The 16,963-nt window shown below is 35.9% G+C and overlaps 1 protein-coding gene across 10 annotated transcripts in view; it reads left to right on the forward strand.

The window, feature by feature from the left end:
• Positions 1–16,944, forward strand: part of LOC107775353 (uncharacterized) — a 39,636-nt gene extending 22,692 nt beyond the window's left edge. Inside the window, exons 3-13 of one of the 10 annotated variants that reach the window (XM_075251782.1) lie at positions 5,388–5,567; positions 6,270–6,376; positions 6,459–6,542; positions 10,466–10,526; positions 10,844–10,991; positions 11,137–11,187; positions 12,795–12,938; positions 13,035–13,124; positions 13,431–13,537; positions 14,291–14,375; positions 16,546–16,944. In XM_075251782.1, the coding sequence (XP_075107883.1) occupies positions 10,899–10,991; positions 11,137–11,187; positions 12,795–12,938; positions 13,035–13,124; positions 13,431–13,537; positions 14,291–14,375; positions 16,546–16,644 (669 nt within the window). In that variant the 5' untranslated portion in view covers positions 5,388–5,567; positions 6,270–6,376; positions 6,459–6,542; positions 10,466–10,526; positions 10,844–10,898 and the 3' untranslated portion in view covers positions 16,645–16,944. Of the gene's footprint in view, positions 1–5,387; positions 5,568–5,903; positions 6,098–6,269; positions 6,377–6,458; positions 6,543–9,185; positions 9,336–9,483; positions 9,547–10,465; positions 10,992–11,136; positions 11,188–12,794; positions 12,939–13,034; positions 13,125–13,430; positions 13,538–14,290; positions 14,376–14,602; positions 14,648–16,545 lie in introns of those variants that run through there. The other 9 variants (XM_075251787.1, XM_075251781.1, XM_075251785.1 and 6 more) reach the window with 9 other exon arrangements.
• The last annotated feature ends 19 nt before the right edge of the window (positions 16,945–16,963 follow it).

Consider the following 16,963-nt stretch of genomic DNA (forward strand, 5'->3'; position numbering starts at 1 on the left):
CAGGTGCAGGAAAGCCTTCACACTTGTGACCACCTGCTCACCCCTTCCAAACCTCGCATTTGCGCTGCCCTCCTCACACCTGCGATCAAAGCTCCGCAGGTGCGGTTACACCAGCAGAACCCAGCTTCAACACCTTCTCAAATTCAACCTTTGATCCGTTAACCATTCGGAATCAACACGAGGCCTCCAGGACCTCAACCAAACATACCAACAAGTCCCAAAACATCATACGACTTTAATCGAGCCCTCAAATCACCTCAAACAACATCAAAAAAATGAATCGCACATAGATTCAAGCTTAATGAACTAAGGAATTTTCAACTTCTACAAACGACGCTGAAACCTATCAAATCACGTCCGAATAACCTCAAATTTTGCACACAAGTCACAAATGACACTACGGGCCTACTTTAACTCCCGAAATCCCAATCCGACCCCGATATCAAAAAGTCCACTCCCGGTCAAACCTTCCAAAAATCTAACTTTCGTCATTTCAAGCCTAATTCAACTACGGACCTCCAAAATCACCCAACGGAGCTAACAGAACCATCAAAAAGCAAACGGAGTCATTTACACATAAGTCAACATCCGATCAACCTTTCTAACTTAAGCTTCCAACCCTGAAACTAAGTGTCTCAATTCGTTCTGAAATCCCTCCGGACCCGAGTCTACTAACCCCGTAAGTCATATAACAACTGTAAAGCACAAAATGAGCAGAAAAATAGGGGGAACAGAGCTACAACTCTCAAAACGACCGGCCGGATTATTACAAGATCACAATGTATAGTATTTAAGTAAAATACTAGTTGTTGAATAAAAGGAATATATCACCCCAAAAAAATCCAAAAACAAAAGACTGCTCTAGATTATACTAGTATTTATGGATAGTTGTTTTTTCTTCTTTGTTTAGTTTTTTTTTTTTACCTTGTTTTTCTTTTTTTTTCAAATAAAGAGATCAAAACTTGAACAAATATAAGATAATATAATCAATTAGGCTCTGATACCAAATGATGCGGAACTCAAGATCAAAATATTTATGATGTAAATATAGAAGAAAATGACAAAGGATAATAAGAAATATATGGAATTGAAAGATAAAATTAAGAAGCTTACAAGGAGATTAGACCCCAAGATTAGAAGCGTAAGCAACCATGGATATATTAAATCCACAACCTCAAGAACAATAATCAAGTAACCTATTCTATCACCTAATATAGAAGATTACTTAAAAGGAAAAACTATTCTTGAAGCAATCAAAGACAAGTCCTTGGTAGAACTTAAGGAGAACTCTCCTAAACTCTCAAAGAGATGAATATATTTCATATAAAACTTAAAGATATGATCCTCTTACAATGAAAGAGTGATGGCTATTTATAGAGCCATTTCAACTACTCTTTAGCAAACTACAAGTATGAAAACAAATACTAAAAAGGTCTTCAATGGTGGCTACATGCAATCTTCAACAATGGAGGCCTTAAAATCATCCAAGAAATCTTACGGAGGCCTACAAACATAGTCATACCATCTAACTACTTGTTGCACCTTTTAAATGAGTTCACAAGAACAATTCAATTTAATATTTTCCACCAAGTATGAATGATTGAATCTCTTGTATTAGAAATCTCGGTAGATTGGTGCAGTCTTGGTAGAAAGTCTATAATTTTGTCTATGAGTGTTGAAATTGCACAATTCTTGATTCTCTGAAAAGAAAACATATTAGGCTATACTTTTGATAAGTTTCTCAACTAAATTCATATTACACTATTCCACAACTAATTTTAAAGTTGACCAATGTGATTCTGTCCAGATTTGTATAGCTATAGCTTATATGGCCATAACTTGATGTAGGAAGCTCCAAATTAAGAATGGTTTAGCTCATTAGAATCTAGACTTCAATATCTTTAATCATGATGAATTTTGTAGCCCAATTTTATCTATACTTGAACAAATTAATATTTGAAGTTGGACCAATGTTCGGATAGTTTTGTGAATATTGGATAGCATTAAGTATCACTCCTTTGCTCCAATTCACCCAAAGTATTCACCAAATGTTGCATGCCTACAAAATAAAATAAAAACACACTCAAAGTAATATATTCTAAAAATAAAGTACTACAAAATATATTATTAAGAGAGAGGCTAAATAGTCAATCACAAGTTAATTCATCACCATTTTGATTAAGAATCATGAGTATCTTCATTTAGGCTCACTTGAGATACGTGTATAAATTTTAGTTTCTCATCCACACCCGTGACTTCCGATCTCATATCAAGTAGCTTCTTTACAAACCCATGCATTACTTTTTGAGCTTTTCTAGCTTTAGCTCTCGTGATTGGTCCAGATGGTAAATATAGATTCTCGATTGCAATTTCATCGAGCGTGCTCGTATCACATATAGTTCAAGGGTTCCTAAATCCCTCAAATCAAGGTTAGACCCAACACTTACCTCGCTCCGCAATCAAATCAAAGCTCAACTGGGGACTTTCCTCTAAAATTCACCTCCAAACCAATCGAATCTAACCAAAATAGACTCAATATTAACAAACAATTCTAGGGAAATCAATTACAATAGATAAAGCTAAGATCTTTACACTTTCCCCCAAAAACTCAACAAAAGTTAACCCGAGGCCCGTCCCATTAAAACTCGGGTCCAATGGTAGATTCCGACTACCCATGACCCCACGAGTTCATATATGTGATTAGTTTCCAAATTCGAATCCAAATCGACTATTAAAATCAATTTATTAATTTTCAAAAACTTGACAAGGTTTCACAATTTTTCACTTTGATTCACATGATTTTGATGTTAAAATCTAAGATAAATTGATGGAATATGATTAGAAATAGGTTAGAATCACTCACCTAAAGTTTGTAGATAAAATTTTCTCTTCAAAATCGCCTCCTACCGAGCCTAGGGTTCCAATCACATCTCTGTTGTCATCGCAATTTGCGATGATTTGTTCGCAAATGCGAACATAGACAATTCGCAAATGCGATCAAATGATCGCAAATGCAATCTCTGTTGTTCCCAGGCCATCTTCGCAATTGCGAACAAAATGTTCGCAAATGCGACCATAACATACCAAGCCAGAAATCACAAATGCAATCCCCCACCTCGCAACTGTGGGATCTGCAGACCACACCAGCAACAAAGGGTCATCATCTATTCTCCCAAGTCCAAAATCAGTCCGTAGCATATCTGAAATTCACTCGAGCCCCTCGGGCTCCAAACCAAACATGCACACAAGTCCAAAAATATCATTCGAACTTGTTCGCACGATCAAAATACCAAAATAACACTTAGAACTACGAATCGGACATCAAAATGTATGAGATTTTCAAAGAAAATGAAGAACATGCAAATTTATAACTGAACGTCCGAATCATGTCAAATCAACTCCGTTTTGCACCAAATTTTGCAGTCAAGTCATAAATAGTGAAATGAACCTATTTCAAGTTCCGAAACCGAAATTCGAACCCGGTAGTAACAAAGTCAACCTACTGTCAAACTTAGAAATTCTTTAAACCTTCAAATTACTAGTTTTCAACAAATCACGTTAAACCAAGTTAGGGACTTCCGAATTCGATTCCGGGCATACGCCCACGTCCCAAATTACGATACGGACTCACCGAGACCGTCAAAATACAGATCCAGGTCTGTTTACACAAAATGTTGACCATAGTCAATTCAAATAAATTTTTAAGGCAAAATTTTATATTTTTTTCACATAAAAACTTGAACAAGACACGAACTGGGCACGCAAATCGAGAACACTAAACAGAACTAGTCGAGATCTCGAAACGCGAAAATAAAGACTAAAACTCAAAATGACCTATCGGATCATCATATTTCTTGAGATTAGAAGGTTAGTCCCATAAATTATCCTCCTTTATTTGCCAATTTAACCTTATATCTAGCTCATCATTTTATTATAAAAAAAAATCACACTTCGTTATCTCACTAATCACAATTAATAAGCCTATCCTCACATGAATGCTTGTTAGGCTAACTAACCTGAGACGCCCAAAATACATATATCAAAATACAATAAATTTTAGAGTTATATCAATCAATAAACATGCATAACACAAACTCAATTTACTCTGAACTATTAGATTATACTGCTGACATATGATGTGATAAAATAAATAAAATACCTAAAAACATCACGATACTCTAAATAAAAAAAAGTTACAAATTAAGGAGCCAAAATCATCAAGAGTCTCAATAAGTCTGCAAATACGTTATCATACACATGGCTAATAAAAGGCATCTGAACAGAAGGAATTTACAAGATCCAGTTAAAGCTAACAAGAGTCATATTCCTGCTTCTAAGCTGTATTGTAACAAAATAAGATAGAGAACAAGAATTTCAATAATGTTGTCTCATTTTGCAGCGAAGCCTCTTCCATCTCTTTTCTGCAAATGTCACTCAAACCAAAACTGTTGCTTCTTTTTCTTTTTCCCTAACAATGAATTTTCATGTGACATATCATATTATTCGCCAAAAGAATCTCAGAGAAATAAATATACTTACATACAACACACAAATAAATGATTTAATATAAATGTAGTAATATACTTATCGGAATTTTGCTAAGATTCTTTCTAGTAAGGGTTATATCTAAAAAGAAAATGAGTATGAATTACAACTTAGTAAAATATAAGTATGATAAACACTGATTTATCTACTACCAATAAAAGTACTCTTGCTAGGTATAAGATCAAACGTAAAATACAGAAAGAGGAGAAAAGAGAAAAAAAAAAAAAAAAAGAGGAAAAAATATTGTAGTCTCTATAGACTTTTCACTAAAAAGAACGAGGATTCTCATTGAATCAGATTGGTGCGAAATACATATGCTCCTTGTGATGTCTTAAAAAAAACTGAATTGACATGGCGGCAAACATGAATCTAAGCAACTCGTAAATTTGTAAAAGATAAATCTCCGAGCTGCCAATAAAACGACACACCATCAACACACGACTGGCAAATCAAGTGAGAAGATATTTTTTACACAAACCTCAACACACCTTAAGTCTACTCTGCCAAGAAAATTAAGCACACTATGCACAATAAGGCTCAATAATTTATTTCTATAAATGGTCTAATTATTTAAAACCTCCCATTCGCCCCATCGCCAATATATTAAACAATAAATAACAAAAGGACCAAGTTGTTCAATCTTACTGTATTAAGCATTAGAAATAAGCAAACAAATGATAATGGTTTGCTACTTCCAAGAATGACAGGCAAACTACTATACAGAATTTTTAAAGTAAAAATATGGCACAGTTTGAGCCTTACCTGCTGTAGTGTTTATCGTGGAATATGTTATGTAGCATTTGAATGTATTGCAAAGTAAAAGACTGAGATAATTTTATTAGGTGCTCACTCAAATACAGAAGCAATGATGGAGATAAACCACAAACAACCACACGGTCAAGAATGTGACAATTGAAAAGGGAAGCGCCGGAACAGAAAGGGGAAAGCAGATGATTAGATACAAATCAAGCAGCTACTTTGCTATTATCGTAAGAGCACAACATGTCTTCCTATGTTCACAGGTAGGGCATTATGCTTGGTAATAATTAATTAATCACTACATCCAAAACTTTTATTCTCCTTCATAATTTATCACCCAACAAGAAATGAATATATGGAACTATTAAAGCTCGTACTTCAGTAGAAACCAACAACTTTCATTTACCGTCAAATTTCAATATATTATTCCACTTCAGTGGTACTTCGAAGGATTTTACCAGCAAATCCTTTACTTTAGTGGGAAAACAAAGATATATGAATAGTAAGTAATTTTGTCGTGGAGCTAATAACTCTAAAACATGGGTGGATGGGTGAAAGCAGGGTTGAACTTTGGACATGTTATTTGACTCTGCTACCTGCACAAATTGTGACAAAAATGACAAATATAATCAAAAGAAAACTACGCGGACAAATTGATATTCCAGAAACTGGTATTCAATTTATGAAAGCAAAAAGCACCGTAAAAATTACAAGGTTAAGCGACAAAGAAGGAGAGGATGGGCGAATTTTGCAGAAAGCAAGAGGCTGAAGCAGAGCAAATTATGGTATCATGGTAAAACAGAGCAAAATTAACGGCTTGTTTGGATGGTTGTAACCTATTGTATTGTATCATATTATTACTTTAAATACAATATTTATTTTGATTGTAAGTTAAATTTTATGGTATCGTATCGTTAAATTCATCCTTATGTAACAACAAAAAGTGCTACTTTATGGAACGTCAGATTTTAATATAGTGGCATACTTTATGGAACGACTTGGAAGCCATGCATAGAAGGGAAGGAGCGTTTGCCCTATGAGAAGAAACGCAAAATCAAAGCAGCTTTGGAGGGTTAGTTTTCCCACTGAATAAATGAGAAAATTTTGAACTGTATATATTTCTTCTTTTTAATGAACGATTTTGGGTATTTCAGAGGGAAAACCGATTCCAACTGAGCTCAGGAATGAAGAGGCTGCTCTTCGCAAAGAAATCGACCTTGAAGATGAAAATACTGCTGGTATGTTAATTCCCCTTTTGCTTTTGCCCATCTTTTGTTTGCATGTTTTTTTTTTTATATAGTTTAGAGGGCTGATTAAGGATCCTGCTACATGTCTTGGTTATTTGGTATACTTGATTGAATTGGGAATGGAAGATGTCTAGGATAGGAAAAGAAGTGCCATGTTTACTGGAATTTGTTTAAAATGATTGATATAAATAACTTGAAGGGATTTGTGGCAAATATTAACACCAAGGGTGTGACTTAATGGACAATGAAGCTGAAATGAATCGTGGGAGATAAGGGTTCAAATCATAGCTGAGTCAATAAAACGCCTCAAACTCCATCTACTTTATGCACTTTTATAACATCTATAGGCTTGGAGAAATAGTGCTTTGTTGGTTGAAAATTGTGGAACATTGGTCTGCTTAAGTGAATGCAAAGAAGAGGAATTTATTTGGTCTTCTTATGTGATATAAATTTTTATAGTTGTAGAGTATGAAAGGGAAGGTAAGAGATAAGCAATGAGGAGTGTTATGACAGATGATAGAAGGATATGGAACATAAAATAAACTGGAAATTATTAGATGCCGGAAATGCATGAGAAAGGGGATTACATGCCTTATTCACTTTTACTTCTGCCTATAATTTGTCTTAGTATCAGTAGGTCAAAAAATTAGAGTACGTTCTATGAAAATCAAATCTCCATCACAGAGAAGCTATGTAAATTTTGGCATAGTTCTCCTTTATAAAGTGTAGATCTGTCGTGAAATGCATTATATATTAGATATGATTTGCCTCCTACACTTTGTGCTGTTTGAATGTCTTGGCTTACTAGAAAAGTGTCCCTAACGTCATTGTTACCCTAAAACACAAGGCCAGGGAAGAGCCAAGGAATTGTGGAAACATTAAACATGAACTATCTCCTTAACAGCTGCACCTTGTGTGGTTAAAGAAGTTCAACATGGCGATCTTTTTCCTTTCTTGAACCGAGTTGATTCCTGCTATATATGGCTCTTTCTTCATCTTTCGCTATATTCTGCTCCATATCCTTTGCCTATTGTTCCTCACTTCAATGGATCTCATGTTTCAATATCATATTCTCTGATCCTGTGGTGGATGATCATTTCTTACCTTTTTCTTCAGCTTATAGTATCAGACTTAGAATACCTTTCTCCGCCTTTTGGCTAAAATCAACTATAGGTCATTCTGCTTCATTGCCAAGTTGCCAGGACTTTTTGGTTGTTTTGGCATTCAATGGCGGTGTCTTCCTAGGGTGCGAGTTAATGTCCCTCGGGAACATAGATACATGCTGTTTGCTGTCGTCCGCTGGGGTTAGGTGGACCTTATGGAAGAAAGGAGAAGTTCCATGTTCTCAATTTTTATTTATCAACCGTATAAAAGAAAAAAGATAAAAAAAGAGTTGTTTTAGGATTTGTTGTAGAGCCAGTCCCTGAATGGAAGTTTCTTTGCTCTAGACTACTCCCTTTTGGTGTTAAAGACTTTGCGATTGGAACCTATAACCTTTACAGTTATTGTTCCTTTAATGCTGTATTTTCTGTCATGCGCTCTCTCTCTCTTGCTCTCTCTTTCTTTCTCTTTGTTCTTTTGAAATAAGTATTCCAGATGGAGATGAGGTAGTTTCCAATTACGTTACTTGTTGAGTTGAACGTGCTATGTATTTGCTAGGACTAGTCTTTTATCTTTTTTAATGTTGTTGATGCAGTACCTCGATCAACTATTGATGACGAATATGCTAATTGTAACACTCCTCAAATCTATAAAAGTTTCAAGACACGTTAAATATAGATTATAATTTTTATAATCTTAAATTATACTTTTATTATGGATTTAAACTCTTGTGATTGATTTTTTAGTTACTTCTCTATTTATAAATAATTGGATATACAATTAGTGGAATATTAATGATTTTAATATTATTAATTAAAATATTATTAATAGGAAGATGTGGAGGTCTAGTATTAGGGTTGTAGGCTAGGAGGCAGTTGAGTCGTGCCTTACTTCGTACCATTGTGGGACTAGCCATGTAGGGTTTTTGGCTAAGATAGCCAGTGGCAATGTTGTGGCTTACTATTTCGCTTTTCAGTGCATGCTCTATTTACTAGCTATCGCTTTTGCTTTGCATCTTTCTTCTAGATTTCATGGTGTTCCTATTTTTCATATGATTGTCGTGGTGATACTAATATTTACTAATATTATCTCCCCTTGCTTTGCATCTTTCTTTTGGATTTCATGGTGTTCCTATTTTTCATATGATTGTCGTGGTGATACTAATATTTACTAATATTATCTCCCCTTACTTTGCATCTTTCTTCTGGATTTCATGGTGTTCTTATTTATCATATGATTGTTGTTGTGATACTAATATTGCCCCCTTTTTGTCCTTTTGTCTTTTTCTCCTTTTTTTTTTTTGGAGCCGAGGTCTTTCGGAAACAGCCTCTCTACTCCTTCGGGGTAGGGGTAAGGTCTGCGTACATACTACCCTCCCCACACCCCATTAGTGGGATTTTACTGGGTTGTTGTTGTTGTTGTTAATATTATTAATTATTAAAAGCAGGTATAACTAAATACTACTTAAGTCAAAAAAAGAAAAAAAAAAAGAGAAGCACGTGCCAAGCTAAGCCCATAAAGGGCTGTTGGACCAAACAGAATAACCTTACAAGAGGGGTAAATAGCCTTACAAGAACCAAACAGAATTAACATTCTGTTTGCTCAAAGAAACAGAGGCAGCGAAATTCACGCAGGCAACGAAAATTCTAGGGTTCTTTACAAATCACTAATTCTTGAACTCAGGTATATAAAATTCCCCATTGTCAATTATCTTAAGGTAGTGGTAGGTAAGAATTGAATAGTTAATTCCCTTCTTTATCTGTATCAACAGTAAAGTTCCGTGTTTAGGTGCGAAACTTTAAAATTAATTGAAATGCACTGGTTGTTGTAGAATCGATTATTTGACTGGTGTCAATTGGACTGGGGCCTACATATTGGCTCAAGAAGTTTTGAGGTGAGTTGATATAACCCTTTACTAAAGCGGTTTCTCACAAAAGCACGCATACAAGGTGTTGGATGAATTGCTTAAAAAAGTTTATATTTACTTAATTGGAGCGAGTGAGTACCTATTAACTTAGAATTGTTCTAGCAAAAGTTTAGATGATTTATTATGATATATGTGCATAAATTTTCAGATTTTTGTGTTATTCTTATATGCTATTTTCATATTGAAAATTTATGAAGAAGCAAGAATCTTTAGAAATACTTTTGAATGTTTATTTCATTCTTATGCCATGCTTTACATTTAAGGATACCAGCATGAGTATGTATAAGATGTTCTAGAAAAGATTTAGACTTGAAAAGTCACAAGAAAAGTTTTAGAAAGAAAAAGATTTTGGGGAGTATCCTTTATTTTGAGAAGGGGTCATCGTCCAAGCCGAGGGTCCTGACCAAGGCATTGACTTTCTGAAACTACTTGTGCCAAAGTAGGGAGCACACGAGCAAGGATCTCGTTGCTTAGAATTTACCTAGCCAGGCTAAGGTATGGTACATGAGCGCTGAGAACCATGAAGCGAGTGGCACCTCGAGGATTGGGCCTATTCGATCAGGTTGGGATCGAACCCATGCCGATCACACGGTGACTAAGACAAAAATAGGTCAGGATAGTTGGAACTCCCAAAGTATAAAGTGAAGTATTTTTTTTATAAGAAAGAAAAAGAAAAGAATTTCTTTTTAGAATATTCATAAACTGCTATTATGCAATTATTTTAGAATTGTTCTTATATGCTTTATGTTTTACATGCATTTAGAATCTTTGCTCGTAATGTATATGTTATTAAAGTTTCGTCCCCTGTCGTTGAGACTCACTAAGTACAATTGATGGTACTGACGTTCTCTTTTGGGAACTTACGTTGTTATGCGGTACAACGTAGGAACCGGTTTTGCAGGCGAGCAGGCTACGGGTTAGGACTTCCCTCACTTCCAGTGCTATTGGTGAGCTCCGCTTTTGTTCGTGGAGTACTCCTTTGAGTCGTCATTATTTAGCTATTTCTTTGTTTACTTAGAGAACTGGCTAGGAAATCTCATGTCCTGAGCAGTGCGTCAGTTTATCAGTAGAGGCTTCATAGACACAGTCGGTGGGTTAAGATTCAGATGTTTTTGATAATAACTTAGCAGTATTTCATTGGTTACTACGAATAAAGTTTTGGAGTTGGTTTATTTTAGATATTTAAATTAATTAAAAGTATTTGGTTACAGTATTGCCTTGTGGCATATAAAGTTTGAAGTTATAATAGATTTGATAAGCGCAGATGGTTCGCTCGGTCATGTTTAGTGATCGGGTGCCGGTCCCGACTTGTTCAGAAAATGGGTCGTGACACTAATGCAACTAAAAAAGATCCCAAAATTTTGCTTACCACTTCAAGAAATCCTAGTGCTCCTCTTACTCAGTTTGTCAAGGTTGGTGTACCTATCTAAACCTAGTCCCCTAACCCCCCCCCCCCGTTTCATCAGTCATTTATTTGATAAATATATTTTTTTCAAGGTAATGATTTCTCTTGTTGTCCTTCTCTTTATTTTTTCCCCTGTTGTTGTATGGAGACAGGAATTGAAAATTGTGTTCCCTAATGCTCAGCGGATGAACCGTGGTGGTCAGGTTGGTTTACTATTGTGAAGTCTATTCTTGTTTGATGCTTTAATGCATTATGAGCTAACTAGTGATGGCTTTTGGAGCATTATAGCTTAAGAGTTTCATAATTGGAGCTATTTTGTATCTAAGAATAGGACGAGGTGTTCCTTTAGTGTAAATTACAGTTTAGACTTATTGGTATATGTACATATTTGTATCTGTATGGACATGTTCAACCTAATGCTGGGGTTTAGTCAGCTTAATAATCTTTACTGGACGCTTTTCAATCTTGAAACTTGACCTTCTTTAAACTTATTCCATTGTACTTGGGAAGATTTAGTTAGTGATAATGTGTATTTAAGAAAGCTAATTGTTTTTGCACTGTCGCGTACTAGTTCAATTTTGATACTGTTCCTCACTTCCTATACCCTTGGCTCTTTATGTGGTTGGGACTTGGGAATATCATTATATATTACAATAAAATGTAGTATCACTATGATTTTTGAGAAACCTGTTAACATAGTCCTTCCTCTTTGGTGGGAAGAAAACAAATCAGAATCTTATATGCTACAGTTTTGAGATTGATTTTCTCTCCCTTGTTTTACTTTCCGTTTCCATGTCAGTCCGTTCTTCTACTGAGCATAAAATAGGGAAGATCAGCACCCAAGGGTGTGGCCTAGCGGCTAGCAGTAAGGAATGGGCATGAGAGATCAAGGTTCAAATCCCATCAGAGCAGCAAAATACCTTATGTGATTTCTTTCCATTTGTAAGCCCTGGTGGATAGAGTTAGGCATCACCTTGAGCCAATCTTATTCAATGGATTATGACTTCTTCACTTAAGCGTTCTATCGAATTTTCATTGATGGACTAGTGGACTCATTCGACTCATCTAGTGGATTAGTTGAGGTGCACACAAGCAAGTGGGATACCCCTGTTATTTAAAAATAAAGGAACATCAAGATAAAAGGGAAGAAATTGGATCGATCCTCCTACATGCTAGTTTGAACGATGATGATCCTCTCTCTCTCTCTCTCTGTGTTTTTTATATGTCAATCTCCTGTTATACTTGGCAGAAAATGGGGCATTTTGGAGAACACTTTACAATTGGCATGTTTATTTCACAAGGTTTTACTGATTACAAACAAAATTTACAAGGTTTGGCACTTTGGTTAAATATTTCTTGGGACAAGCCAATAGTATAGGCAGGTGGGCAGCTCTCTCTACTATCTCTCTAAGACATTATTTTTTGTGTGTTGTTTTATTCTAATAGTCTCTACTCCATTCTATTATATGAAAATAAAATGTAAGGAATTGAAGTAACCTGTATCAGCTTTGTGTCTTTGCTTCAGAAAAATTGAAGTGGCCCGTATTTTACTCCACTAGGGCAAGGACATATTTCAGTCGCACTTACTAATAGAATATAAAAAGAAGAGAGCACATGGCAACGGATGCCACATATTTGTTTTGTAAAGAAATTGCTGTGACTCTTCGTCTTCTGGACGTTTCTTTTTTCAACGGGGAAAATGATTTGGCTTAAGCACTTCATAACTTTTATGTACTTGCATACGTATTTAGTCCTATTTTATACACTTATTATGTGTTTGCATTTTAGACTCTTTTTCCTCTTTTTGCAGGTTATATCAGAAATAATTGAAACCTGCCGAGCTCATGATTTTACAGATGTAATTTTGGTCCATGAGCATCGTGGTGTGCCTGATGGTATTATCATTAGCCATCTGCCATTTGGTCCAACTGCTTACTTTGGATTGCTCAATGTGGTAAGTGGTCTTACTCTTCCCTTATATAGTTCCAGAAGTCTTATGCTGGCTGTGAAGAGTTGCAGATGATGTCCTCATTTAACCATTTTCATGCAGGTCACGAGACATGATATAAAGGACAAAACATCTATTGGAACCATGCCGGAGGCGTACCCACATCTGATTTTTGACAAATTGTCAACAAAGGTTACACCTAACATCCTTTTTTGATGAAGAGTAAAACCTATCATTTTTTTCATGCATTTCCAATGGACTTGCTAAACATATTAACAAAAGAAACAAGATGTTATCTCCATATTAAAGTTTATAGCTTCACAATGGCTCCCAGTTGGTGACATATTGACATCAAGAGTTTTTAATTTGGTCGCTTATGTCTGCAAACAATCCAATCCTAGAAGTTTTAATTATATATGAATGTCTGGAGTCTTTGTATTCTTAGTGTAGCATCTAATATACTGTTCTATACTAACCAGGAGTATTTTGATCATGCAGCTTGGTGAGAGGACAGTTAACATCCTAAAGCATTTGTTTCCAGTACCCAAGCCTGATACAAAACGTATTATCACATTTGCTAATCAGTCGGACTACATTTCATTCAGGTTAGTTTCTTGTTTGTAGTAGTTAAATTACTTAAAAATTAATGGTGTCATACGAGCAGAATGAAGCTTGTAAAGTGTATCTTTGGCATTGGCTATCCTTAAACAAGTAGATATATATCTGACTTCTGTTTCAATAGATTGCACCCGACCATGTTCTATTATTTTTTCTTTTTGGTAACATTTTATTTCTTTTTCAAAGTCCATCATTTCAAGGATGTCTCTTTTAGTTGTTTCAGTCATTAGATTCTACACTTTTGTTCTAGCAAGCTTAGCATAGTGAATCTTTTAGAAAATCGTTAACCTTTGTTTAGTTCTGTCATGGTGGTGTACATGGATTTGCCTGAAATATCCTAACAAATAGAAAGGTGGCAAGATCCAAGATATGCATCATAATTCTGCGTCTCAAAAAGTTAAAAGGAGAAAAGGATAGACAATACAAATGGATTATGACAAGGCGTATCCTGGTTAAATTTCATAACCAGGAATATAACAGTAGCTTTTACCACTTTACGCTCTTGATTGTTTCAAACCACCAATCTCATGGTTGGAGGTGGAGGGTCTTTACCACTAGGCTATCCCTTGTGTTGTCAAAGAACTCTTTATATAGACCTAAGCATTAGAGGGAAAAGAGAAGGGCCTTTTCTGATTGACAGAGAGGATAGTTGAAAAGGAGGTTAAGTTTTGATCATTTACCAAATATACAGCTTCTTCTTTTCCTCCTTGCTTGGTATTAAATTTGATCGAAACATGCAGACATCACATCTATGAAAAGCACGGAGGTCCAAAATCAATTGAGCTGAAAGAGGTTGGTCCTCGATTTGAACTACGGCTTTACCAGGTAACCACAATTCAAATGAGATTTGATTCATCATTCTTGTCCGCATCCGTGTTTATGTATAATTCTGAAACTGTGTTATAGCTTATCTAAGTTTATTAGCAGACCGACATATCTATATAATTTTCCTCGTTGTATTTTGGGGGGGAGGGGGGGGGTTGTAAGGATTCATATCTACATATTCCTTATAGAAAAATTCGGAATGATAAAAAAAGAAAAAAATGCTGCAGGCTCTCGCATCTGTATCATGATAATGGATGTCAAGTAACTAGACTGTAAGTGATATTGGACCCTTGTCTCCATGAGTTTATTAATCTGTGATTTCTCTTGTTTGTGAACAACAACAGCAACAAACAAACCCTGTTTAATCCCATATGTGGGGTCTGGGGAGGGTAGTGTGTACGCAAACCTTACCCCTACCCTATAAAGACAAAGATGTTATTTTCGATAGACTCTCGGCTCAAGGAACAATAAAAATAAAGCAACAAGCGATAGCAACAGTAATGTAATAGGGTAATGGAAGCGAATGGCATGACAAGTAATAAAGAACCAGGAATAAGAGAATACAGATTTAGTACTAGTACAATTGGTAAGCCTCACAACTACCTGTCAACCTACCACCTTAATCCTCGACCTCCACACCTTGCTATAGTGGGTCATGTCCTCAGTAAGGTGAAGCAATGACATGTCCTGCCTAATCATCCCTCCCCAATACTTCTTTGGCCTACCCTTGCCCTTCCTCAGGCCCGCCATGGTCAACCTCTCACACTTCCTAACCGAGGCATCTATGTCTCTCCTCTTCACATGCCTGAACCATCGCAACCTCGATTCCCGCAACTTGTCCTCCGTAGAGGTCACTCCCACCTTGTCCCTAATAACGTCATTCCTAATCTTGTCTTTCCTTGTATGTTCGCACATCCATATCAACATCCTCATTTCAGCTACTTTCATCTTCTGGACATTGGACTTCTTGACGGGCCAACACTCAGCTCCATACAACATAGTCAGTCTAACCATCGCCCAGTAGAACTTGCCCTTAAATCTAGGTGGCACATTCTTATCGCACAAAACCCTCGAAGCTAGCCTCCATTTCATCCACCCCGCTCCAATGCGATGAGTAACATCCTCGTCAATCTCCCCATTGCCTTAGATTATCGACCCAAGATACTTGAAACTATCTTTTTCTCTTGTTTGCGAAATTTGTCATATTGTTTAACATCATTGTTTTGGTCTTAAAGACTCCGCGCTTGAAATTGATATTGTGGAGGACGGTGGAAGTTAGGAAAGACCATATCCTACTTTCTTCCTGAACACAAGTGGTGAAATATTCAGCAGTTTGATATTTTCTTTTTCGCAGTTCTCTGATTTGGTGCCAGATATTAGTAGTAGTTTTTTTTTTTTTTATGAAGTAAGGTGTTTCATTAAAAACAAGCATCAAGAAGATGCATATTTACATAGTTACGGAAGGCCTAGTTACAAAAGACAAAAACAAAAGAGAGAAGCACCCTATACAAAGTGTCAATCTAGGACAAAAGTACTAACAAAGTCCAAAAAATGCAAAAAAGTTCAAGTAGCCATTTTGCCTTGAGAGAGTGATTTGGAGTTGAGATGCCATCAAAATATCTTCTATTCCTATTTGTCCATAAACACCAAAAAATAGCTGTAGGAATCATCAACCAGATTTTCTTGACGGCCGTATTAACTTTCCACAAACTCCAACTAATGTGTGCCTGTCTCATATTCTGTGGCATAACCCAACTCAGGCCAAAAATATGGTAGAACATATTCCATATGGTAGTTAATCTACCTCTAATCTCTGAAAGTTCTATAATTTACATCCAATTTGATGTAAGATAATAGTAGCGCTTCATACTATTTACATGTTACAGTGTAGTTCAACTTTTGTGTGCCTGACAGTTTCTGATTCTGAATAGATCATTTTCTCCATTTTAAAGTATAACATGGTCGAACATAATGTCCTCATCGAGATGCATGATTTTCTTCCATAGCAAGTTTCCAAGTGCTTGTGCTGTCTCTTTATTGAATGTCAATGTACATAATGTACAGCTTTCATGCTATGTTAGCATCATGTGATATCTTTTGGTTTTGCTGAAAGTCTTGATCAGCGTTCCATCTGTCGTGTCTGATCAAGTTACTTGTTTCCTTTCTGTAGATAAAACTAGGAACGATGGATCAGGATGAAGCTCAAACCGAGTGGGTCATAAGGCCTTACATGAACACATCCAAAAAACAGAAGTTTCTAGGGGACTGAAGCTGCAGAATATAAACTTTGAAGCCCCCAAGCATTAACAGAAGTTGATTTCAAACTTTGGTGGTCGTTGCTGCCAAAATCAATTTTGTTAGCGAGAAAACATCACATAGCAATATATGTGTTTGATCATTGAATCGCAGGAGAGCTATATATCTCTCGGTTTGATCATTGATCATTGCAAATAGGTTAAATAATGCAATATTTACGCGGAAATATTTTTTCTAATATCTCCAGTTTAACGCTGATTAGTTTATGCAAAATTTTGTTATGGAACTATTTCTCCTAGTTTGTTAAACTAAATTCTTTGTTATCGTGTTTC

This window comes from Nicotiana tabacum, chromosome 4 (assembly GCF_000715075.1).
Source record: "Nicotiana tabacum cultivar K326 chromosome 4, ASM71507v2, whole genome shotgun sequence".
NCBI classification, from domain to species: Eukaryota; Viridiplantae; Streptophyta; class Magnoliopsida; order Solanales; family Solanaceae; genus Nicotiana; species Nicotiana tabacum.